Genomic DNA, 26,931 nt, shown 5'->3' on the forward strand with positions numbered 1-26,931 from the left:
AAACAAGAACGTCCCTTTCTCCCCTCCACCCAGCTGGTGGAAACTGCCATTTTACTTTTTGTCTCTATGGATATTACTATTCTAATTATCTGATTTAAGTGGGATCATTCATTATTTATCTTTTTGTGACTGGCTTATCTCACTTAGCGAAATGTCCTCAAGGCTCCTCCATGTTATGGCCTGTGTCCTTCTTAGGCCTGAACAATATTCTACTGTATGGATACACCATATACTTCCTATCCATTGATGGACACTTGGGTTACTTCTACCTTTTGGCTATTGTGACTAATGCTGCCATTAACATGTGTGTACAAACATCTCATCGAGTCCCTGCTTTCTTTCTTGTATATGCCCCAAAGTGGAATTGCTGGCTCATGGGGAAACTGGAGCCTATTATACAGAGTGAAGTAAGCCAGAAAGAAAAACACCAATACAGTATACTAACGCATATATATGGAATTTAGAAAGATGATAACCTTAACCCTGTATATGAGACAGCAAAAGAGACACAGGTGTATAGAACAGTCTTTGGAACTCTGTGGGAGAGGGTGAGGGTGGGATGATTTGGGAGAATGGCATTGAAACATGTGTACTATCATATGTGAAACGAATCACCAGTCCAGATTTGACACATGATACAGGATGCTCGGGGCTGATGCACGGGGATGACCCAGAGAGAGGATAAGGTGAGGAGGGAAGTGGGAGGGGGGTTCAAGAAGGGGAACACATGTACACCCGGGGTGGATTCATGTCAATGTATGACAAAACCAACCAACATAATATTGTAAAGTAATTAGCCTCCAATAAAAAAATTAAATAAAAAAATAAAAATTTTTAAAAAACCACTTTATCTATATCATTTTACATTCCTACTAATAATGCAAAATGGTCCATTTTTTCCACATTCTCATCAATGTTTATTATTTTCTATTTTTTGATAGTATCCATCTTAATGGGTATAAGGTAGTCTGTGCCTTCATTTTTATTTATATGACAGCTTTATGAAAATATAACTCACATGCTATACAATTCATTCATTTAAAGTACACAATTCAATGATTTTTAGTATATTCACAGACAGGTGCAACCATCACCACAACCAACTTCACAACATCTTCATATTCGCCTAAAGAACCCTCTTACCTCTCAGCTATCACCCCTATTCCCTCAGCCTCCCAGGCCCAGGCAAGCACTAATCTGCTTTCTATCTCTACAGATTTTCCTATTCTGGACCTTTCACACAAAGGGAATCACATAATACGTGGTCTTTTGTGTCTGGCTTCTTGTACTTAGCAAGTTTTCAAGTTCGCAAGGTTCATCCACATTCAAGCATGTATCAGTCCTTCATTGCTTTTTATGGGGTGACCTTCATGTCTGCATTGAACATCTGTTGCACTTTTGAGAGCATGAATTCCAGACCTCTCCCTCAGCCTACTCGTTTGGGGACTGACAGAAAGGAAGGGTATGAGGACGGCAAGGCAGTAACATGCTGTGGAAGTCTAAATGTCCTCAGTTCTGCTCCTTAGCAGCTGTCAACCAAAAGCAAGTGACTTAACATCTGAGACAAGAGACGGAGTGACAATAGGTTATTCTCATTACACTTGTTATGAAGATTAAAAATAATATATTTAAGGCATGTGGTAGGCACTCATAAGGACCATGGATCTTTGCGGACACCAAGGCGTGGCAGCTAAGGGTAAAGACAACAATATCCTGTAGGTTGGACACCACAGCAGGAGCAGTTTCCCATGGCCCTCCCTCTGTGAGCTCGATTTTCACTCAGGAAGTCACCCCTGAGTGCGATAGAAATCCCTCAGTCTAGGAGACATCTTCCTACTGTTCAAGTATATGACCAAACAGAAAGCGCCTTTAAACATCCCTACTCTTTCCCCTCAAATTCTCTTAAACTGCCAAACACCCAACATACCCTTTGCTCTTCTCCCCTCCCCAGTTACCCCCTGGCCCTATCTAACCTCACTCTTCACAGCAAAACCCAGAATGTTCCTCATATATTGTTCCTGGCTTCAATCTTAAGACCAAACTCCCCAGACCAACAACCACCACCAAGGCAACAGCAATAGTTTTCCACGCTTTGGATTTGCTCAACAGTAGGTCTCTTAGCCCTGGAGGCAGGAGATTCTATAGCAAACACCTATCGGATTTCCTGTTTTATAGAGATTTCCTTGCTCACTCCTTCCACTTTTCAAAGGCGAAAGCAAAGTCCAGCTAGTTGGTAAACTGAAGGAACTCAGATCCCCTGAATTTTAATCCAAATGAAATTGCATTAGTGAGAAGAGCCCTGAAAAAGAAGATTTTGAATCCAAAGCTATTACTGGGATCCTCCAGCTAATCCACAGTATTAGGATTGTGCTGATGTGGTTGCAACACATTCTCTTCTAAGAATAAACCCATGTAATCGCTTTCTCGGGCCTCTGGCCTGACACATCCTTGTAAATTTCCCCCAGGGGGTTCTAACCTGCAGCCAGGATTGAGAACCACTGTTGTAGGTAAATCACCTGGAATACATTTTGTTTCTCTTTCTTGACAGTTCAAAAAATATTACAGAAACCAGCCACCAGTTATTAATCATTCCCTTTGTACCAGAATCTATTTAATAGCATCAGTTCAGTTCAGTTCAGTTCAGTCGCTCAGTCGTGTCCGACTCTCCGCGACCCCATGAATCACAGCACACCAGGCCTCCCTGTCCATCACCAGCTCCTGGAGTTCACCCAAACTCATGTCCATCGAGTCGGTGATGCCATCCAGCCATCTCATTCTCGGTCGTCCCCTTCTCCTCCCGCCCCCAACCCTTCCCAGCATCAGAGTCTTTTCCAGTGAGTCAACTCGTCGCATGAGGTGGCCAAAGTATTGCAGTTTCAGCTTCAGCATCAGTCCCTCCAATGAACATCCAGGACTGATCTCCTTTAGAATGGACTGGTTGGATCTCCTTGCAGTATAAGGGACTCTCAAGAGTCTTCTCCAACACCACAGTTCAAAAGCATCGATTCTTCGGCGATCAGCTTTCTTCACAGTCCAACTCTCACATCCATACATGACCAAGGGAAAAACCATTGCCTTGACTAGACGGACCTTGGTTGGCAAAGTAATGTCTCTGCTTTTTAATATACTATCCAGGTTGGTCATAACTTTCCTTCCAAGGAGCAAGCGTCTTTTAATTTCATGGCTGCAATCAGCATCTGCAGTGATTTTGGAGCCCAAAAAAATAAAGTCTGACACTGTTTCCACTGTTTTTCCATCTATTTCCCATGAAGTGATGGGACCAGATGCCATAATAGCATACATGATATTAAATATGATTTAATTCTCACAGGAGCTCTGTGTGATGGGCCCTAACTATCCCCACATAACAGAGGAGGAAACTGGGCTTCAGGAGAATGAGCACCTTGCCCTGCCCATGCTGATGTTAGAGGCAGGATTCATTCAGACCCCAGAGCAAGCATTCTTAATAATAACATATATTAGCTATATGTTGAGAATTTATATTACTAATAAAATTATCATTATTGATCACTTTTTTTTTTTTGAGCCAGGCACTATTCCAGTTCATTTAATCCTTATAAAAACCCTATGGAGTGGTTACTAACGTTAGTGTTTCTATTTTATTGCCATGCAAATCGAGTCACTGAGAGGTTATAACAGCCAATAAAGGGGAAACTTTATCCAGTCTGGTTCCTTCAGCCTTCCAGATGTTTGTGGCTACATCTAGATCCTACAAAAGCATTCTGCGTCTATATAACTGCAAAGAATGCTGAAAAGTCAGATGACAGAATGAAGCTACTGGTTGGAAGCATCCATTTACAAAAGTTTAAACTGGGGACTAAAACTTTAGGAGCAGATCATTTAATAAAGGAAGTCATCTTTTATTTTACTTTACATTTCAGCAGAATATAGGGGAACATTAAGCATTTTAAGCAAAGGCACGTCCCAGCTGTGCAGACTTCTGCAAATTTTAAATGAAAAGATATGTATGAAAGTTGATGTCATCCTAATATCCTCACCCACTGGTGAGTCTTAAAAATAGAACTGATGAAAGTAATCTCAAGGCATGAAGTCACTAGACTTCTTTTAATCAAATTTTTATTTCTTCTGCTGGTTAAAATAGAAAAGGAACTAAGGTTTGAGGAGATATGAGAGAAAAAATTAAAATGAAAACGACACCTTAGATTTCCCAACACTGTATTTCTTCTTAAAGACCCGTGGTGATAGCAAAGCAATGACCTCATTTAGAATTATTCCTGAGGCATAATCATTCTCATTTTACAAGTAGGGAAAATGAAACACAAAGATTACATCACCCATCAAAAGTTCCAAAGTGACTTGGTGGCATTAAGCATAAATTGTTGTAGTGTTTTTGGATGACAGTACGGTGATCACTGTCTAAACTTAATATATTTATATACTTTGACCCAGCAACTCTATTTCTAGGAATTTATCCTATAGAAATACTTTTATAAGTAAGCAGGAATATATCTACAAAATGCCTATCAATACATTGGTCATGCCGTGCTGCATTGTGCTTAGTTGCTCGATGTATCCGACTCTTTCTGACCTCATGCACTGTAGCCCACCAGGCTCCTATGTCCATGGGAGCCTATTCTTCAGGCAAGAATACCACAGTGGGTTGCCATGCCATCCTCCAGTGGGATCTTCCCAACCCAGGGATCAAACCCAGGTCTCCCATAATATAGGCATATTCTTTGCCATCTGAGCCAACAGGAAAGCCCAAGAATACTGGAGTGGGTAACCTATCCCTTCTCCAAGGGATCTTCCAGACCCAGGAATCAAACTGGGCTCTCCTGCAGTGAGACTGGATTCTTTCCCAGCTGAGCTACCAGGGAAGCCCCTACACTATTCATTCCGTTCCGTTCCGTCGCTCAGTCGTGTCCGACTCTATGCGACCCCGTGGACTGTAGCCTACCAGGCTTTTCCGTCCATGGGATTCTCCAGGCAAGAATCCTGGAGTGGGTTACCGTTTCCTTCTCCAGGGGATCTTCCCGACCCAGGGATCGAACCCGGGTCTCCCGCATTGGAGGCAGACGCTTTAACCTCTGAGCCACCAGGGAAGCCCTATTCATAATACAAGCCAAATATCCGTTCATTGAGAATTGTTTTTTTAAAAATATGGTACAGATTTATCAGCGGGCTTCCCAGGTGCCTCAGTGATAAAGAATTTGCCTGACAATGCAAGGAGATCAGCAGATGCAGGTTTGATCCCTGGGTTGGGAAGATCCCCTGGAGGAGGGCATGGCACCCCACTCCAGTATTTTTGCCTGGAGAATCCCACGGACAGAGAATCCTGGCAGACTACAGCTCACAAAGTCACAGAGTCAGACACAAATAAGCAACAGTGCATGCAGCACAGATTTATCATTTTTATGGAACCACAAAAAATCATGAGAGAGGTCTCTGTATACGTGGCATGAAAAGATGTCAATGATATGTTGTCAAGTGAAGAAAAAAGCAAGTTACAGGATACTATATATAACATAGCTCATGTTTATAAACATAAATATGTGTATATATATTTACATATTAATAGATGAAACTCTATGAGCTGACACACTCAACAGTGGTTGTCTCTGGAAAATAAGTCACTGAAAATTTGCCCCTTTCTGTTATATGATAGATCACGTTTGTCAGTCACAAAAGGTCACACCTAATGCCAGAACCCACCTCCTGAGCCTCAGGCCAGAGTGTTCTCTGCACCTGGGCCCCTCTTTTGTGGTCGAGGCCTTCTCTGCTCATCTGGAGATGGCAAGGGAGTATGGAAGGAGGGAGACAAAGCATCCTCATCTTCATCTTCTCACCCCTGACTTCCTGCTCTAATGGAAATGTTTCCTAGAAACATAGTTATAGATCCTGCATCCTTCAGACTGGGGCCTAGGCCTTCCCTACCCTCAGATCTCTCCTATTCCAGCGGCCTGCCATCACTTCAGCTAGTGTCAAGTGGAAGGTACAGACAGATGCTGCCCACTGTCCAGCCTGGGGGTCCTGGTACCCTGCTGGGAAGATTTGCAGGGGGCCGATGAGCCCTACTGGACACACAGATTAAGGTATTAATAACTGGACACCATGGCAGGAGATGACCAGAGATTCCCTGGCATCAGGCAGATCTGGGTTCAAATCCCTGGTCTCGAGCCTTCCTGGCTGTGTGACCTGGGTGAGTCACGTAACCTCCAGCCCCAGTTTCCTCACCTGGACAATGGAGATAATATCCTCCCTCTGGGAGAGAAGTATGAGGGCTACATGGGAACACGTGTGCTTAGTACAGGGCCTGGCACACAGTGTATGCTCGCCAACTCATAACTGTTCCTGAGCTCCAGACCCTTCTCTGCTCGAAGAACCAAGTTCCAGCGTGTCACCAAGACAAAGTGCTCATTTTAAGGACATCCCAAAACCTCAACCCTAATAGTTAAGATTTCTCATTACAATCTAGACTTAAATACTAGATTTAAAATCAAGAAAATAAATTTATCTGGTTTCTACCACACCCTGCACTCAGGCTTTTATCTTTTTCCTCCAGAAGCCATGCCCTACTAAGAAACTCATTATATTTAGGGAAAGGATAATGTTCACCTCATTATCGTGTCTTCTTTATGAGAGAAAAATTAGCTCCAGGAATAAGTGTGCTTCTAAGAAACTTTTTAAATTTGAAGACAATGAACAATGTAATGATCCTATTTCATTCATTGCTGTGGCTTCTAGGAAGCTCAGACATTTCTACTTATTGTAGGAACATTTTTGAGGTTATTATTCACATTGCATAATGTATAGGGAAGGACCCAGTATTTCCTGAACCACTGGGTCACTTTTTTTTTCCTTGTGGATACTATGAATTATGTAACAGACCTTACTTCCCTCTTTACTTTGTCCCTAAGAAATCTCTAGCAAATACAGACCTTGGAGTAAGTATTTTGCTTACTATATTTAATGGCTTCATTTTTTCTCTACTTTTAATTTCTCCTTAATCCAATTACACATTTACCTAAAAATGTTATATTATGTGTTTCTGTAAGTGACTATAAACCACTCTTGGACTGACATAGGGAATAAAAAGGTGAGCAAACCAAAGTAAAGAATCTGTTTCCTTTGACAGGTCAGCTTCCCCCACCCTTTCTTTTAAAATATCAAGAAGTGATATTTAAAATAGCAAAAATTCCAAAAAGAAAGTTATAGGTAAATGACTGTTTTTTTAAACTGGGATATGGTCGCTTTCTAGTGTTGTGAGTTTCTGCTCTACAGCAAACTGAATCAGCTCTATGTATACATATATCCTCTCTTTTTTGGATTCCCTTTCCATCTGGGTCACCACAGAGCATTGGGTAGAGTTCCCTGTGCTGCAGAGCAGGTTCTAATTAGCTCTCTATTTTATACTTAGTAGTGTGCATACATCGATCCCAGTCTCCCAATTCATCCCACTCTTAAAGATTAAAATACTGTCAATCTTCAGTTCAGTTCAGTTCAGTTCAGTTGCTCAGTCGTGTCCGACTCTCCACGACCCCATGAATCACAGCACGCCAGGCCTCCCTGTCCATCACCAACTCCCGGAGTTCACTCAAACTCATGTCCACAGAGTCGGTGATACCATCCAGCCATCTCATTCTCAGTCATCCCCTTCTCCTCCTGCCCCCAATCTTTCCCAGCATCAGAGTCTTTTCCAGTGAGTCAACTCGTCGCATGAGGTGGCCAAAGTATTGCAGTTTCAGCTTTAGCATCAGTCCTTCCAATGAACACCCAGGATCGATCTCCCTTAGAATGGACTGGTTGGATCTCCTTGCAGTCCAAGGGACTCTCAAGAGTCTTCTCCAACACCACAGTTCAAAAGCATCAATTCTTAGGCGATCAGCTTTCTTCACAGTCCAACTCTCACATCCATACATGACCACGGGAAAAACCATAGCCTTGACTAGATGGACCTTGGTTGGCAAAGTAATGTCTCTGCTTTTTAATATATTATCAAGGTTGGTCATAACTTTCCTTCCAAGGAGTAAGCGTCTTTTAATTTCATGGCTGCAATCAGCATCTGCAGTGATTTTGGAGCCCAAAAAAATAAAGTCTGACACTGTTTCCACTGTTTTTTCATCTATTTCCCATGAAGTGATGGGACCAGATGCCATGATCTTTGTTTTCTGAATGTTGAGCTTCAAGCCAACCTTTTTACTCTCCTCTTTCACTTTCATCAAGAGGCTTTTAAGTTCCTCTTCACTTTCTGCCATAAGCGTAGTGTCATCTGCATATCTGAGATTATTGATATTTCTCCCAGCAATCTTGATTCCAGCTTGTGCTTCTTCCAGCCCAGCGTTTCTCATGATGTACTCTGCATATAAGTTAAATAAGCAAGGTGACAATATACAGCCTTGACGCACTCCTTTTCCTATTTGGAACCAGTCTGTTACAATGATAGAAATAAAACCACATAAAATCACAGGAAGTGATAAAAGTCATTCAAAGAGTATTTACACAAATATGCAGAATACACACACACATGTGCAAATTGTTATCGGATGCTATATATATATGTAATCTGATGTTGTATACATAAAAAAATGTAATCTGATGTTATGGAACAGTTTCTATGGTTTCTTTCTCCTTAAGAAACTCATACCAGATTTCCAAATAAAATATGAATATTCAGTTACAAAGCACATTTGAAAACAATTACCAATTATATGAAGCTAAAAATATGCTATTAATCAAGAAGAGATTTTTGACCACATCTCAGAAATGACTTTGGCATCTTCTTTTGGATTATATTGGCTATCATTCTTGTCATAAATGCTTTAAAAATAATTCCTGCAACTGTCCTGACGGATAGAGACTTAAGGATAACTTCACACCACTTCTGTCCTAGAAGAAAATCCTGCAGGATGGCCTCTGACTCAGTGTAACATGAGACAGGCTATAAATGACCACAGTTCTACCCTGACAGCTGACGCTCCTCTCCTTCAGACCTCCTGTCTGCACCAAGGTTGCTCCAAGGAATGAACTTGGCAAAACTCATTCATACTATAAATACCAGAGCACAATATGGATAAAATGGCATCCACTAAAAAATCTTATGCTTGTATGATGGATTTGTACATAGATGAGTCTGTACATGAAGGTGAAACCCATTTTTATTTGCAATCACTCCACTTTTTTTCTTTACCACAAATCTAAAGAACTACATGCATTTAACATTCATTTTCAAATTGCTTCATCAGAGCTCTTTGGGGGTCTAATTACATTGTCACCTTGGCTGGAGGGAGTTGAATTTTGAAACCTCCACACTACCCAGATTCATAAGGTTTTCAACAGGAATAACTGTTGTACATGAACTTAACAAAGTAAATCAGCTCAGTGGCACTTGAAGGGGACAAAAAGTTTTACTACACTTTAAGGGCAGCAGGTTGTACCCTGCTCCTGGCAATTCAGCCCCTATGCAAGGGCTTCAGTCAATGCAAACACAAACAGCAAGAAACCATAGGTCATAAGAAATCAGACAAGCCGTGTATCATGTTCAGGAGGATTCCTGAGAGCTTTGGGTCTGATGGTGGAATCCAAGAGAGTGTCTTGTCTCTCTGCATCTTTCCTCTGGGATGTGTCAGAACACAGGACAAAGAAAGGGCATGCCCAAGTCCCAGCCCTAGGGCCTCCCCAGCTGTGTGACCTTGGCAAGCCCTCAGCTTTCCAGGCCCTCTACTTATTCATCTATAAAATGAAAACCAGAGCTCCATCCACCAAATACGTATAGGCTGTCTGCTCTGGGCCAGGCTCTGTGCTAAATGATGAATAAGACACACAGTCCCTGCATGGAACCCCTTCAAGCTTAAAGTCTAGTAGAGGAAATCCATACAAAACTGCTTGAAGCAGACATATTTTAAAATGACAAATAACCAACATGTATGGGAACTATATGCCAGGACTTATTCCAAAGATCATCTCTTGCAGTCCTTTAACAACTGCATGAGACAGGACTATTAATAGTTCCATCTTGCACGTGGGAATACTGAGGTTGAGTGAAGTTAACTAGATCAGGGTCACACAGATAAAAGCAGAAAGATTCCAAGGGCAAGTCTTGCCAACTCCAAAACTCCACTGTGCTGTACTGACTTTCTTCTGAACTGACCACAGATCTGGGGACCGTATTTAGAATGGTTTTCTTTCCCAAGGGCGATTTCTACAGTTTCATTGCAAATGAGAAATTTACCCACAAGTTCACAATGGGGCGTTTACTGAAAACCTCATCTTGTTTGGAAAGCACTGCTCCTTTTGGAACCCTCAGAAGGTGGAAAGGCAGCAAGGGACATGGGCAGCAGGTGGCCGAGATGGGACCAGTCATTCTGCCCTCTGCTGCTGGCTGGATCACTGCATTAAGTCCAGCCTGCACTCGCTGCCACAAAGCAAGCCAAACTAATCAGTGAGCCAGTGGCAAATCATCTTAAAAAAAAATAAGTAAAAAGAGAAATAAATAGGCACACTGCTCCATGTTCCTTGATCTTTAATCTGATTACAGTTCTGCTTGTCTTCTAGTTTTGAAATGAAAGGAACCAGCAGTTGGGCAGAGATGAGCCTGTCAAACAGTTACAGCTCAAGCTACTTCTTAACAAGGGACACTAAGAACACCAATGTGATGAGCTCCTGCTCTGCACCAGGCTCTGTATGTGGACTCGTACAAGGCTCAGAAGTCCACCCATCTGTCTGTTCATTCATAATCATAATAATCATCCAAAGAACTCTCAGATTCACCACTGTTTATACTTGATCATTTTCTATGTGTATGTATATGTGAGCATGTGTGTTATTATTTTTTTCTGGATCATTGGCGTTTAAGTTGCATAAAACCTTCAGTATGCATCTTAAGAATAGGTTTCTGGGACTTTCCTTGTGGTCCAGTAGTTCAGTTCAATCGCTCAGTTGAGTCCGACTCTTTGCGACCCCATGGGCTGCAGCACGCCAGGCTTCCCTGTCCTTCACCAACTTCTGGAGCTTGCTCAAACTCATGTCCATCAAGTTGGTGATGCCATCCAATCATCTCATCCTCTGTCATCCCCTTCTCCTCTCAACTTCAATCTTTCCCAGCACCAGGGTCTTTTTCAATGAGTCAGTTCTTCCCATCAGGGGGCCAAAGTGTTGGAATTTCAGCTTCAGCATCAATCCTTCCAATGAATAGTCAGGACTGATTTCCTTTAAGATGGACTGGTTAGATCTCCTTGCCATCCAAGGGACTCTCAAGAGTTTTCTCCAACACCACAGTTAAAAAGCATCAATTCTTCAGAGCTCAGCTTTCTTTATAGTCCAATTCTCATATCCATACATAACTACTGGAAAAAACATAGCTTTGACTAGATGGACCTTTGTTGGCAAAGTAATGTCTCCGTTTTTTAATATGCTGTATAGGTTGATCACAGCTTTTCTTCCAAGGAGCAAGTGTCATGTAATTTCATGGCTGCAGTCACCATCTGCAGTGATTTGGGAACCCCCCAAAAATAAAGCCTCTCACTGTTTCCATTGTTTCCCTATCTACTTGCCATGCAATAGCATGGCAAATAGCTGGTCCAGTGGTTAAGTGGTTAAGACACAGTCCCGTGGTTAAGACTTCACTTTCCACTGGAGTGGGTGTGGGTTTGATCCCTGGTTGAGCCGCTAAGATCCCACATCCCTCACAGCAAAAAACTCAAAACATAAAACAGAAGCAATACTGTAACAAATTCAATAAAGACTTTTAAAAAAATGGTCCACATCTAGAAAAAAAAAAAAAGAAACCCCAAAGAGAATAGGAGGTTTCTGATATTGGCCAAGAACACTGATCAACATCAGGAAACTTAGTAATACTATGTACCAATATCTAATATAAAGCCCATACTCAAAGTTTGCTGTTTCAGTCATGTCTTTTATAGAATTGTTCCCCATCCAAGATCCAATCTAAGATCATGCACAGCATTCAGCTGTCACATCTCTTTGGTCTCCTTTAATCTTTGTTTTTCTTAACATCAGCATTTTTTAAGAGTCCAAATCAGTTATTTTGGAGCGTGTCCTCAGTTTGGGTTGATCTGATGTTCCCTCACAATTAGATAGAGTCAAGTCATGCATTTTTGACAGGAGCTGTGTATAAGAATGTGTGATGTCTGTCTCCTTCAGTACATCACATCAGGAGGCACGTGAGGTCAGTTTGTCCCAATATTGGTAACATTAATCTTCAGCACTTGGTTAAGATGGGTCTGCCAGGTTCCTCTAGTGCAAAGTTATTATTTTATCAGATATTTTTAAAAACTTTTTATTTTGAATTGAGGCATACCTGATTAACAATGTTGTGATACTTTCAGGTGAACAGCAAAGGGACTCAGCCATATACACGTACACGTATCCATTCTCCCCCAAACTCCCCTCCTATCCAGGCTGCCACATAACGTTGAGCAGAGTAGCATGTGCTATGCAGTAGGTCTTTGCTGGCTATCCATTTTAAATACAGCAGTGTGTACACGTCGATCCTAAACACCCTGTCCCTTCCCCCCATCCTTCTACTTGGCAACCAAAAGTTTGTTCCTGAAGTCTATGAGTCTCTTACTGTTTCATAAGTTCATTTGTATCATTTGCTTTCAGATTCTACATACAAGGGATGTCATACGATATTTCTCTTTCTCTGACTTACTTCACCGAGTATGACAATCTTTAGGTCCATCCATGTTGCTGCAAATGCACTATTTCATTCTTTTTAACGGCTGAGTAGTATTCCATTGTATATATGTGCCACGTCTTCTTTATCCATTCCTCTGTCAATGGACATTTTGGTTGCTTCCACGTCTTGACTATTGTAAACAATGCTGCAGTGAACACTGGGGTGCATGTATCTTTTCAGATCATGTTTTTCTCCAGATATATGCCTAAGAGTGGGATTTCAGGGACATGTGGCAGCTCTGTCTTAGTTTTTTAAGGAACATCCATACTGTTCTCCATAAAGGTTGTACCAGTTTACATTCCCACCAATAGTGTAGGAGGTTCCCTTCTCTTGTGGAGAGATATTTTAAGACTATGAATATCATGTCCCTCAATAAACTTTCATCCAGTGGTTTAGCATCTGCTGATGATTCTTGCTTTACTCAATTTATTTATTAATATGGTTACAAAATGGTGACTTTTAAATTCCATTATACCTTCTAAATGTGTTAGTTGTCATTCTAATGTGGGAGAAAAGCCTCCTCCCACATTTATTTATTTTGTATACCTATGGACATTTGGATATTTATTTTAGTCAATGAGTTCATTACTGTCAGTTAATTTTGATGCTTAAATTAAAATTTCAAGAGACTAGGAAATACCAGAGGGTATTACATACAATAGGTATGTATGTGAAAGTCACTCAGTCATGTCGAACTCTTTGGGACCCCATGGACTATACAGTCCATGGAATTCTCCAGGCCAGAATACTGGAGTGGGTAGCCATTCCCTTCTCCAGGGGATCTTTTCAACTCAGGAATCTAACCCAGGTCCTCCCACATTGCAGGCGGATTCTTTACCAGCTAAGCTACCAGGGAAGCCCATATAATAAGGTCATTTTTCATAAAACGTTTGTTTTAGCTATGTATATATGAAATCATCAGTATATTCATATATAGTAGATTGTAACATAAAACCATTTCTTCCTGGTTCACAGTCCAAAAATGGTGAGACTTGCTGGCCTAAAGTAGAATGCTCTTTTTCTATCCTCCCTTAGACAGGAGTGGGTGCTTCCCCCACCCAAGAAGCCCAAGGCAGGGGAGGGAAGATCCAAGAGAACAACTCAGAAAGATTAGGGGCCCCTCATTATCTGATTGGCCATCTCCTTTAAGGATAGATTTACACATACTTCAATCTACTGTGCCTGTAAGCAAGTACAGTGCGAACTGGGGAGCCAGGCAAGGTTGGGAGGAGGGGGCAGTGGAGAAGTCTGCGTGTCGGCTCCTGGTTTCCTCTGTGTCAAGTGAACACTGTTCCACTGGGTTCAGGAGGGCTGACCACTGGATAAGGAAACCCCAGGAGCAAAAGGCTGGGAGAGCGCTGGCAGAAGTGGGGTCTGAGTGGAAGCAGAAGAGGGAGCAGCAGAACCAGACCCTCCCAGGGCTTCTGCCCTATGAGCTCTGAGGACGTGCTCACACGAAACGTAGGCGTCAGAGAGCCAGCATGGGGATGCCTGCCCACAGGACACTGATGGCCACACAGTCTCAGCCAGAGAAGCAACAGCAGCCAAGAGCGGACCACACAGGAAGTGAGGGGATGATGCCCTCTGGATCTCCCTCCCTCCCACTCCCAACCCCACTGAGTCAGAGCATTAAATCAAGGCTGAGATTTTTAAGTAGGCTGGACTTCATGAAATCAGAACATACTTCAAAGACATGAAATCCACCCAATATGCCATGAAGGGACTGGAAAGAGAGATCTGAGAGAACAGAATTGAAGACAGTCTCTGGGCAAAAAGAGAAAACTTTTTTCTAGACTCCACCATGTTGAGATTGTTCCTGGTCCCCTTAGGTAGGGCAAGTGGGGGCGGCCCCTCTGAGGCATGAATGCCCCTAGGCCGAAGGGTGAGAAGGAATAGCCACAGGGCGGCCTGGAGAGGATGATTTGGCAGAAAAGGGATTGAAAGTGCAGTCGCCGAGGTGAGGAAGGCGTTGGCATACAGCAGAACAAGAGAGACTGGAGGGACCGCAGTCTAGTGAAAAGGGACAAGGAACCGGGAGGATGGGGAGGTCAGAACGTGGACAGTGAGAGTACAGTGGTCTGTCGAGGGAGGTATGATCATTTTTTCCCGTTGGTTTTCATAATTTAAAAAATTCCAGAAGTGCAAGATTTTCCCTAGTCCTGATTCCTAAAGGAAACCAACACTTCTCCAGGCTTTTTAAACATCTGTTTCTAAGCATGCATTTTAGTTAGTGAGTGTTAGTTAGTCAGACACTCGTGGACTGTAGCCCACCAGGCTCCTCTGTCCATAGAATTCTCCAGGCAAAAATACTAGAGTGAGTAGCCATTCCCTTCTCCACGGGATCTTCCCACCCCAGGGATGGAACCCTGGTCTCCTGCTTTGCAAGGGGATTCTTAATGAATCTTAATTTTAATGAAAATTTATTGTAGTGCAGTTTTCTTCCACTTGACAATCCATCATGAATCTCATTGCATGTTGCTGGTTAAATAAACGATGCTAAATCAATACCACACAGCTATTAAACATCACAATACCAGTCCCTAGTGCTGACCAGAATGACGTTCTGAGTATGTTCAGTGACAGGGTAGATGACATAACAGAATGAACAGATATATGGGTAGTAGAATGTAGAAACCCATATTTAATAATATACAAATGGATATTTATTTTCATCATTTTATACTGGAAAAAGTATAGCAGAATGTGCACCAAAATTTTAACAGTGGTGACATTTCTGACTTTTCTCCTTTTTTGGTTTTTTTTTTCTAATTATTCTACCACGAATGTGTAGTAACAAAGCTTAAAAATTAAAAAAAAAAAAGGGAAGCAAATAGGACAAAATTGTGACACGTACAGGACAGGTGAAGGGTGCTTGCTCTGTTATTCTTAGAGCTTCACTCTTCTCAGAAAAGGGGCGAGGATGGCATAAAACAGCATTTAAGTTCAGACACACAATCAACAGCTTAGAAGAATAACTACCCATCACACTGATGGGCACTGTGTAACACCAAAATGATGGGTTATTCCTTTTGCTTGTAGCTAAAAGAGAGAGAGCGAGCTGCAAACGCGGGATGACACTGTCGTGTACCTAAGTGAGGGCAACGGCTGGGACAGTCACATCGCGTCACCGCTGTCATTCGGGAGCCGACTCTTAATAAGCCGCCACCTCCCTCAGCACAGTGGAGGTTCGTGCAGGACAAGGACCCTAGGAAACCGCACAGGGCATCCTTCTTGAGCCTGGACTAAGACTCAGGCTTTTCCTGAATAAACCAAGGGTTGTGAATCAAACAACTGACCTTTTTGTTCTTGTTTGCCCCAGAAGATTTTGACTCGCTGGCGAATATGCTTGTCCTCACGCAGCTTCTTCTGCCACTGACGCAATTCTTGAATCTCAGGATCGCAGCGAACCTGGAAAATTCCCGCAAAGCTTTAGTTCCCTTTCTACACATTAACTTGCTAACCCTGCAAGGAAAACCCTTTATAAATCGCCTGGATTACTTTTGATTCCAAATGATTCATTGTTCTAAATGAATTAACTATACTCCTAAAGCTTATGTAATATGCAAGAGTAATATGAGGCTGGATGAAGGTTTGCTATACTAATGGCAGGCTGAGAACTTTCTAGATCTGTGCTGCTCAACAGAAATATAATGAAACTACATGTGTAATTATAAATTTCCTTGCAGCCTCATCTTATTTTTTAAAAATATTTCTTTATTTATTGAAGGATAATTGACATACAATATGTTAGTTCCAGGTGATTTGACATTTAAATACCTTATGAAATGATCAACATGATAAGTCTTGTAACCATCTGTCACATACAAAATTGTTACAGTATTATTGGCTATATTCCTTAGGCTGTAAGTTACATCCCTATGACATTTATTTTCTAACTGGAAGTTTTGTACCTCTCAATAACCTTCACCTATTTGCACATCCCCCCACTTACCTCCCCTCTGGCAGCCACAAGTTTGTTCTCCCTATCTGTGAGTCTGTTTTATTTGTTCATTTGTTTTTTTAGATTCCACATATAAGTGAAACTTTACAGTATTTGTCTTTTTTTGACTTATTTCACTTAGCCTAATATCCTTTAGAACTATCCATGTTGTCACAAATGGCAAGATTTCATTATTTTTTATGACTCAGTAATACTCTGAAAGAGATGGGAATACCAGACCACCTGACCTGCCTCTTGAGAAATCTATATTCAGGTCAGGAAGCAACAGTTAGAACTGGACGTGGAACAACACACTGGTTCCAAATAGGAAAAGAAGTACGTCAAGGCTGTATATTGTCACCCTGCTTATTTAAATTATATGCAGAGTACATCATGAGAAACGCTGGGCTGGATGAAGCACAAGCTGGAATCAAGATTGCCGGGAGAAGTATCAATAACCTCAGATATGCAGATGACACCACCCTCATGGCAGAAAGTGAAGAACTAAAAAGCTTCTTGATGAACGAGGAGAGGGGAAAATTGGCTTAAAGCTCAACATTTAGAAAACTAAGATCATGACATCTGGTCCCATCACTTCGTGGCAAATATGGGGAAACAGTGGCAGACTTTATTTTGGGGGGCTCCAAAATCACTGCAGATGGTGACTGCAGCCATGAAATTAAAAGACACTTGCTCTTTGGAAGAAAAGTTATGACCAACCTAGGCAGGCATATTAAAAAGCAGAGACATTACATTGCCAACAAATGTCCATCTAGTCAAGGCTATGGTTTTTCCAGTAGTCATGCATGAATGTGAGAGTTGGACTATAAAGAAAATTGAGCACCGAAGAATTGATGCTTTTGAACTGTGGTGTTGGAGAAGACTCTTCTGAGTCCCTTGGACTACAAGAAGATCTAACCAGTCCATCGTAAAGGAAATTCTAAAGGAAATCAGTCCTGAATATTCATTGGAAGGACTGATGCCGAAGGTGAAACTCCAATACTTTGGCCACCTGATGCGAAGAGCTGACTCACTGGAAAAGACCCTGATAATGGGAAAGATTGAGGGCAGGAGGAGAAGGGGATGACAGAGGATGAGATGGTTGGATGGCATCACCGACTCAATGAACGTAAGTTTGAGTAAACTCTGGCAGTTGGAGATGGACAGGGAGGCCTGGCGTGTTGCAGTCCATGGGGTCGCAAAGAGTTGGACACAACTGAATGACTGAACTGAACTTAAATACATGTATACATACATATATATATATATAAATATAAAATACATCTTTATTCATTAATCCATCCATGGACACTTCAGTTACTTCCATAATCTTAGCTATTGTAAATAATGCTACAATGAACATAGTTCCCCAATCAGGGATCAAACGCAGGCCCTTGGCAGTGAAAACACAAGTCCTAACCATTGGAGCACCAGGAATTCCTGTATCTTTCTGAATTAGTGTTTTTGTTTTCTTAGGGTAAATACCCAGAAGCGAAATTCATGATAGTTCTATTACAATCTCATTTCAAAAGTGAAAATAAACTGGCAAGATTATTTTTAAGAATACATTTTATTGGACTTCTCTCGTGGTCCAGTGGCTAAAACTCTACACTCCCAATGCAAGGGGCCTGGGCTTGATTCCTGGTCAGGGAACTAGATCCCACATGGCTCAACTAAATATCCCGCATGCTGCAACGAAGATCAAAGATCCTTAGTCCTGCAACTAAGACCTGGTGCAGCCAAATAAATAAATATATTTTAAAAAGAATACATTTTATCTGACTTGAAAGATCCAAAATAATTTCAACATGTAATCAATATAAAATATTTTTTATGAAATATTTTGCTGTTTTCTATACTAAGTCTTCGACCTCTGATATGTATTTTACTTACAGAACACTTAAATTTGGACATCTTTAAGTGCTCAATAGCTGCATGTAGCTGGTGGCTATTGTACAGGACAGCCGAGTTCTAGACGAATCATAGTTAATATATTAACCACAGTTCTATTTGATTGAGTGCCTACTGCATACTGGGCTTTGTCCAAGACATTGGGAATAAAGAAATAACTAGTGGTAATTGTAATAATAATAATTATTATTAAACCATTAACATAACTCATTTATTGAACACTTATGTCTCAGTCATTGTTTAGGTTTTTATACATTTTAACCATCAAAAGCAGATTATCCCCATCTTACAGATAAGGAAACCAAGTTTAAGTGGCTTGCCTAGTCTCAGAGCTTGGAAATGGTGGATTCAAACATAGGCAGGCTGTTCCAGTTTCCCTTGAGAGACACAGGGTTCACAGGAGCAAGATCAGTAGGGTGTGATAAGAGTAAGAATACCGGTGAGTACAAGCAGACACAGAGAGGGATGCAAACTCAGCCTGGAGAGGTCGGGATCCCTTCATGGAGGAGATGGCCTCTGGGCTGAGTGTGGAAGGATGGCCTGGAGTTGGCTGTGGAAAGGAGGCGAGTGGAGCGTCACGGTGTCCTGGGGACCTGGCATTTAAGGAAAATGAGTAAAGAAAGCCCAGGAAGGGGGCAAGTGGGAGAGCATAGGCTCCTCTAAAGGGACAGCTGCCCCTAGCTCTGCTGATCCAGGCGATGCCTCCAAGTCAGAACCCAACCTCCTGATTTTCCCAGACACCATTGGGTCTTCAGACTTCCTACTCTGATCATTGGAACCCAGGCTTCCTACTGTGATCACTGCAATCCTTTGATTTGAACCGTTCAAAGTCACTCACACATCCGCCTTTCCAGGGCAAAAACACAGTCCTCGAAAGAGTTACACTGAGTCCCAACCCACAGAATCAGCCACCTCACTGTCCCAGAACCACTGCCATTCCTCTGTGTTTCTCCCCCATCAAGACAGTCTACCTCTTACTTCTCTCATAGTAACTTGACTTTGGGAGCCTGTTGCCCTTCCTTCCCACTAGATTTTCAGTTGAGTCCACCAGTAACTCCAGTTCTTATAAATTATGGTAAAATGTACATAATATAACTGAAGTGTAAAATTCAGTGGCATGAGTATATTTACAATAAGTCTTTGCGACCCCATGGACTGTAGCCTACCAGGCTCCTCCGTCCGTGGGATTCTCCAGGCAAGAGTACTGGAGTGGGTTGCCGTTTCCTTCTCCAGGAGATCTTCCCAACCCAGGGATCGAACCCGAGTCTCCCGCATTGGAGGCAGACGCTTTACCATCTGAGCCACCAGGGAAGCTCTATAAAAACATCACCACTGTCTAATTCCAAAAGATCTTCATCATCCAAAAAATAAATCACAAACTCATTAGGCAGTCACTTGCAATTCTCCCCTCTCCCCAGCCCCTGGCATCCACTAATCTGCTGTAGTCTCCATGTATGGTGCTGTGCACTCAGTCGTGTCCAACTCTATGTGACCCCATGGACTGCAGCCAGCCAGGCTCCTCTGTCCATGGGGATTCTCCAGGCAAGAATATTGGAGTGGGTTACCATTGCCTCCTCCAGGGGATCTTCCCAACCCAAGGACTGAACCCAGGTCTCCCACATTGCAGGCGGAGTCTTTACCAACTAAGCCACAAGGGAAGCCCAAGAATACTGGAGTGGGTAGCCTATCCCTTCTCCAGTGGATCTTCCCAACCCAGGGATTGAACTGGGGTCTCCTGCATTGCAGGCGGATTCTTTACCAGCTGAGCTACCAGGGAAGCCTGTAGTATCCACAGTCTCATCTTAAATCTGTAGATTCACAGTCTCTATGGATTTCCTATTCTGGCTATTTTATATAAATAAATTCATTAGTAGATAGCATTTTGTGTCTGGATTCTTTCATTTGTTGTTGTTGTTCAGCCACTAAGTCATGTCCATCTCTTTGCAATCCCATGAAGTGCAGCACGCCAGGCTCTTCTGTCCTCCAATATCTCCCGGAGTTTGCTCAAATTCATTTCCTTTGAGTTGGTGATGCCATCTAACCATCTCATCCTCCGCTTGCCCCCTTCAAAGGCTCTAGCATAGTCAATGAAGCAGAAGTAGATGTTTTTCTGGAACTCCCCTGCTTTCTCCATGATCCAATGAATGCTGGCAATTTGATCTCTGGTTCCTCTGTCTCTTTGAAACCCAGCTTGTACACATGGAAGCTCTCAGTTCATGTACTGCTGAAGCACAGCTTGAAAGATTTTGAGAATTACCTTGCTTGCATGTGAAATGAGTGCAACTGTGCAATAGTTTGAACATTCTTTGGCATTGCTTGTCTTTGGGATTGGAATGAAAACTGACCTTTTCCAGTCCTGGGGCTACCGCTGAGCTTTCCAAATTTGCTGACATATTAAGCATAACACTTTAACAGCATCATCTTTCAGGATTTGAAATAGCTCAGCTGAAAGTCCATCACCTCCACTAGCTTTGTTCATACTGATGCTTCCTAAGGCCCACTTGACTTCACATTCCAGGATGTCTGGCTCTAGGAGACCACACCAGTGTCTGACCACATCATTGTGTTATTTGGGTCATTAAGACCGTTTTTGTATAGTTCTTCTGCATATTCTTGCCGCCTCTTCTTAATCTCTTCTGCTTCTGTTGGGTCCTTATCTTTTCTGTCCTTTATTGTTCCCATCCATGCATGAAATGTCCCATTCATATCTCCAATTTTCTTGAAGAGATCTCTAGTCTTTCTCATTCTATTGTTTTCTTTTGCTTTTTTGCATTGTTCATTTAAGAAGGCCTACTTATCCTTGCTGTTCTCTGGAATTCTGCATTCAGTTGGGTGTATCTTTCCATTTCTCCCTTGCCTTTCACGTCTCTTCTTTCCTCAGCTATTTCTAAAGCCTCCTCAGACAACCACTTTGCCTTCCTGCATTTCTTTTTCTTTGGGATGATTTTGGTCACTGCCTCCTGCACAATGTTATGAACCTCCTTTTATTGTTCTTCAGGCTCTCTGTCTGTCAGATTTAATTCCTTGAATCTATTTATCATCTTCACTGTAAAATTATAAGAGATTTGATTTAGGCCATACCTGAATGACCTAGTGCTTTCCCTACTTTCTTCAGTTTAAACCTGAATTTTGCAATAAGGAGGTTGTGATCTGAGCCACAGTCAGCTCCAGATCTTGTGTTTATTGACTGTACAGAGCTTCTATCTTTGGCTGCAAAGAACATAATCAATCTGATTTTGGTGTAGACCATCTGGTGATGTCCATGTATAGACTCATCTCTTATGCTTTTGGAGGAGGGTGTTTGTTATAACCAGTGTGTTCTTTTGACAAAATTTTGTTAGCCTTTGACCTACTTCACTTTGTACTCCAAGACCAAACTTGCCTGTTATTCCTGGTATCTCTTCATTTCATACTTTTGCATTCCAAGCCCATAAAATGAAAAGGACACCTTTTTTTTTTTTTTTTTTGGTGTTAGTTCTAGAAGGTCTTGTCAGTCTTCATAGAACCATTCAACTTCATTTTCTTCAGCATCAGTGGTTGGGGCATAGACTTGGATTACTGTGATGACAAATGGTTTGCCTTGGAAATGAACCAAGACCATTCTGTTGTTTTTGAGAGTGTACCAAAATACTCTATTTTGGACTCTTTTGTTGACTTTGAGGGCTACTGCATTTCTTCTAAGGGAATTCTTGCCCACAGTAGTAGATATAATGGTTATATGAATTAAACTCATCCATTTTAATTTACTGATTCCTAAGATATCAATGTTCAGTCTCACCATCTCCTGCTTGACCATGTCCAGTTTACCTTGATTCATGGACCTAACATTCCATGTTCCTATACAATATTGTTCTTTACAGCATCAGATTTACTTTCGCCAGCAGACACATCCACAGCTGAGCATCATTTTCACTTTGATCCAGCCACTTCTTCCTTTCTGGAGCTATTAGTAATTGCTCTCCACTCTTCCCCAGTAGCATATTGCACACCTTCCAACCTGGGGAGGCTTTTGGCCTTTTCATACTGTCTGTGGGATTCTCCAGGCAAGAACCCTGGAGAGGGTTGCCATTTCCTCCTCCAGGGGACCACATTTTGTCAGAACTCTTCACTATGACCCATCTGTCTCGTGTGGCCCTGCCCAGCTTGGCTCATAGCTTATTTGAGTTACATACATAAGCCCCTTTGCTTATGATCCCAAGGCTGTCATCCATGAAGGGGATTCTTTCACCTAGTATTTAATATTTTCAGGGTTCATCCACTTTGTAACATGTTCAGCACTTCTTTCCTGAACAATAGTCCATGGCACAGTCATGCCACATTTTGTTTATCCATTCATTAGCTGGTGAACATTTGAGTTGTGTCTGTCTTCTGGCTATTCTTAATAGAGCTGCTACAAACATATGTTTATGAGTTTTTGCTTGAGCATCTATTTTCAATTTTTTTTTAGTCTATACCTAGTCCATTCTAAAGGAGCTCAACCTTGGGTGTTCATTGGAAGGACTGATGCTAAAGTTGAAACTCCAATACTTTGGCCACCTCATGCGAAGAGTTGACTCACTGGAAAAGACTCTGATGCTGGGAGGGATTGGGGGTGGGAGGAGAAGGGGACGACAAAGAATGAGATGGATGGATGGCATCACCGACTCGATGGACATGAGTTTGAGTGAACTCCGGGAGTTGGTGATGGACAGGGAGGCCTGGCGTGCTGTGATTCATGGGGTCGCAAAGAGTCGGACATGACTGAGCGACTGAACTGAACTGAGGAGTAAAATTGCTGGGTCATATGGGGAGTTCATGATTAACTTATTTAGAGGTCATCAATTGTTTTTCAAAGTAGCTACATAATTTTATATTATCAGCCATGTGTGAGGGTTCTAATTTCTTCACATCCTTGCCAATACTTACTTTCCATTTTCAAAATTTTTATTATCATGTCCATCCTAGTGGATGTAAAATGGTATCTCACTTTGGTTTTGATTTGCTTTTCCTAATGACTATGACATTGAGCATCTTTTCATGTGTTTGTTGCCACTGGTATATCTTCTTCAGAGAAATATCTACTGAAGTTCTTTGTTCTTTATAAAATGGAGTTGTCTTTTTATTGTTGAATTATAAATATTTTTCTTATATTCTGGATATTAGACTCTTACTTGATACATGTTTGTTAATATTTTCTCCCATTCTGTAAAATGTCTTTTCACTCTCTTGATAGTGTCCTTTGATGCACAAAGTTTTTAATTTTGATGAAGTCCAATTTAATATTTTTCCTTTATTGCTAGTGCTTTGGGTGTCACATCGAAGAAATCACTATTGAATTCAAGGCCTTAAAGATTTACTTCTATGTTTTCTTAAAAGAGTTGTATAGCTTTAGACCTTTTATTTAGCTCTATGATCCATTCTGAGTTAATTTTTTACACAGTATAATATTAGGAAGTGAAAGAAAGTGAAGTCGCTCAGTTGTGTCTGACTCTGTGACCCCATGGACTATAGCCTGCCAGGATCTTCCATCCACAGGATTTTCCAGGCAAGAATACTGGAGTGGGTTGCCATTTCCTTCTCCAGGGGATCTTCCCGACCCAGGGATCAAAGCAGGGTCTGTTGCATTGCAGGCGGATTCTTTAGTGTCTCAGCCACCAGGGAAGCCCATAAAATTAGAGTCCAACTTAATTCTTTTCCATGTAGACATCCAGTTTTCCCAGCATCATTTGTTAAAGAAACAGTTACTTTCCCCATTAAAAAGTTTTGGTATCCTTGTTAGAAATCATTTGACCACAGTTGTATGGGTTCATTTCTGACCTCTCAATTCTATTCCCCTAATGCTTTTTTCTTTAATTTAAAATGTATTCACCTCCTAAATAAGGTACAGGGATTGTGAATAAAGCTTCAGTTCAGTTCAGTTCAGTCGCTCAGTCGTGTCCGACTCTCCGTGACCCCATGAATCACAGCACGCCAGGCCTCCCTGTCCATCACCAACTCCCGGAATACACTCAAACTCATGTCCACAGAGTCGGTGATGCCATCCAGCCATCTCATTCTCTGTCGTCCCCTTCTCCTCCCGCCCCCAACCTTTCCCAGCATCAGAGTCTTTTCCAGTGAGTCAACTCGTCTCATGAGGTGGCCAAAGTATTGGAGTTTCAGCCTTAGCATCAGTCCCTCCAATGAACATCCAGGATTGATCTCCTTTAGAATGGACTGGTTGGATCTCCTTGCAGTATAAGGGACTCTCAAGAGTCTTCTCCAACACCACAGTTCAAAAGCATCGATTCTTCGGCGATCAGCTTTCTTCACAGTCCAACTCTCACATCCATACATGACCACGGGAAAAACCATTGCCTTGACTAGACGGACCTTGGTCGGCAAAGTAATGTCTCTGCTTTTCAATATACTATCAAGGTTGGTCATAACTTTCCTTCCAAGGAGCAAGCGTCTTTTAATTTCATGGCTGCAATCAGCATCTGCAGTGATTTTGGAGCCCAAGAAAACAAAGTCTGACACTGTTTCCACTGTTTTTCCATCTATTTCCCATGAAGTGATGGGACCAGATGCCATGATCTTTGTTTTCTGAATGTTGAGCTTCAAGCCAACCCTTTCACTCTCCTCTTTCACTTTCATCAAGAGGCTTTTGAGTTCCTCTTCACTTTCTGCCATAAGGGTAGTGTCATCTGCATATCTGAGGTTATTGATATTTCTCCCAGCAATCTTGATTCCAGCTTGTGCTTCTTCCAGCCCAGCGTTCCTCATGATGTGCTCTGCATATAAGTTAAATAAGCAAGGTGACAATATACAACCTTGACGTACACCTTTTCCTATTTGGAACCAGTCTGTTGTTCCATGACCGGTTCTAACTGTTGCTTCCTGACCTGCATACAGGTTTCTCAAGAGGCAGGTCAGGTGGTCTGGGATTCCCATCTCTTTCAGAATGTTCCACAGTTAATTGTGATCCACGCAGTCAAAGGCTTTGGCATAGTCAATGAAGCAGAAATAGATGTTTTTCTGAAACTCTCTTGCTTTCTCCATGATCCAGCGGATGTTGGCAATTTGATCTCTGGTGCCTCTGCCTTTTCTAAAACCTGCTTGAACATCTGGGAGTTCACGGTTTACATACTGCTGAAGCCTGGCTTGGAGAATTTTGAGCATGACTTTACTAGCGTGTGAGATGAGTGCAATTGTGCGATAGTTTGAGCATTCTTTGGCATTGCCTTTCTTTGGGATTGGAATGAAGACTGACCTCTTCCAGTCCTGTGGCCACTGCTGAGTTTTCCAAATCTGCTGGCATATTGAGTGCAGCACTTTCACAGCATCATCTTTCAAGACTTGAAATAGCTCAACTGGAATTCCATCACCTCCACTAGCTTTGTTCGTAGTGATGCTTTCTAAGGCCCACTTGACTTCACATTCCAAGATGTCTGGCTCTAGGTCAGTGATCACATTATCGTGACTATCTTGGTTGTGAAGATCTTTTTTGTACAGTTCTTCTGTGTATTCCTGCCACCTCAGTATACACTTATTAAATCCTGACATATTTAATGCTGCTTACAGTTTAGCATATGAATTTCTGCCCAAAATCCTCATCACAGCTGGATTGAAAGATTACTTTTTTTAAATGTGGCAATGTGCTTTAGTTGAGTATAGCAATTATAAGTCTCCTAGATATCCAAACAGATTTGCATACCTCTTGCAAATTGGGGGATTATGTTCTATGACATAAATATAAGGTCATTTTTATTCTCTGAAATTTGAATCACTTTATAATTTATAGGTAGATACATATATAGTACTTTGCATGTATATATAATTTTTAAAATATATATTTATAGACAAATTGTATTTTTTTAAGCAAGAGTAGTTTTCATTTATAAATTCAACTGGAAAGAGTCAGTCTTCTTTATTTTGGAAAAATACAAGTTGAAGAAGTTGAAACAAAAGAACAAGTAGCAAAATCTATTCAGACCTAGATCCACCACTAAAGTATGGAAGCACAGCTGACCCATGAGCAACACAGGTTTGAACTGCATGCATCCACTTACACGGTTCAGTACTACACAATCCACAGTAGGCTGAATCCACAGATGTGGAACTTCAGATACCAGGCAGCATCTGTGGGACTTGAGTTTCCTCCCATTCTGGTATCTATGCAGTTTCTGGAGTCAATCCCCTGTAGATACTGAGGGATGACTGTACTTTTTTTTTGTTTTGTTTTTCAGTTTCAAAGCAAGAACAACCACTTTAAAGTGGCAGGGAGCCCAGCCATGGCAAACTTGCAGTCATGAACATCCTTTAACCTTTTACCTTCCTGGATTAGTTTCCTGACAGTCCTGCTGTCTTCCAGAAGGATTCTACCATGGATTTTTATAACTAGGAATCTTGAGAAATGTTGGGATTGGGATGATCTCTATCCCTT

General features: G+C 41.7%; 1 protein-coding gene across 2 annotated transcripts in view; it reads right to left on the reverse strand.

Moving 5' to 3' along the window:
• The window catches only part of IQCK (IQ motif containing K), a 148,859-nt gene that overhangs the window by 23,264 nt on the left and 98,664 nt on the right, over positions 1-26,931 (reverse strand). For both annotated transcript variants that reach the window (XM_055409593.2, XM_055409592.2), the window contains one exon: positions 15,976-16,087. In XM_055409593.2, the coding sequence (XP_055265568.1) occupies positions 15,976-16,087 (112 nt within the window). The remainder of the gene's footprint in view (positions 1-15,975; positions 16,088-26,931) is intronic.

This window comes from Moschus berezovskii, chromosome 27, assembly GCF_049115385.1.
Source record: "Moschus berezovskii isolate FMDL1 chromosome 27, NW_MosBer_1.0, whole genome shotgun sequence".
NCBI lineage: Eukaryota > Metazoa > Chordata > Mammalia > Artiodactyla > Moschidae > Moschus > Moschus berezovskii.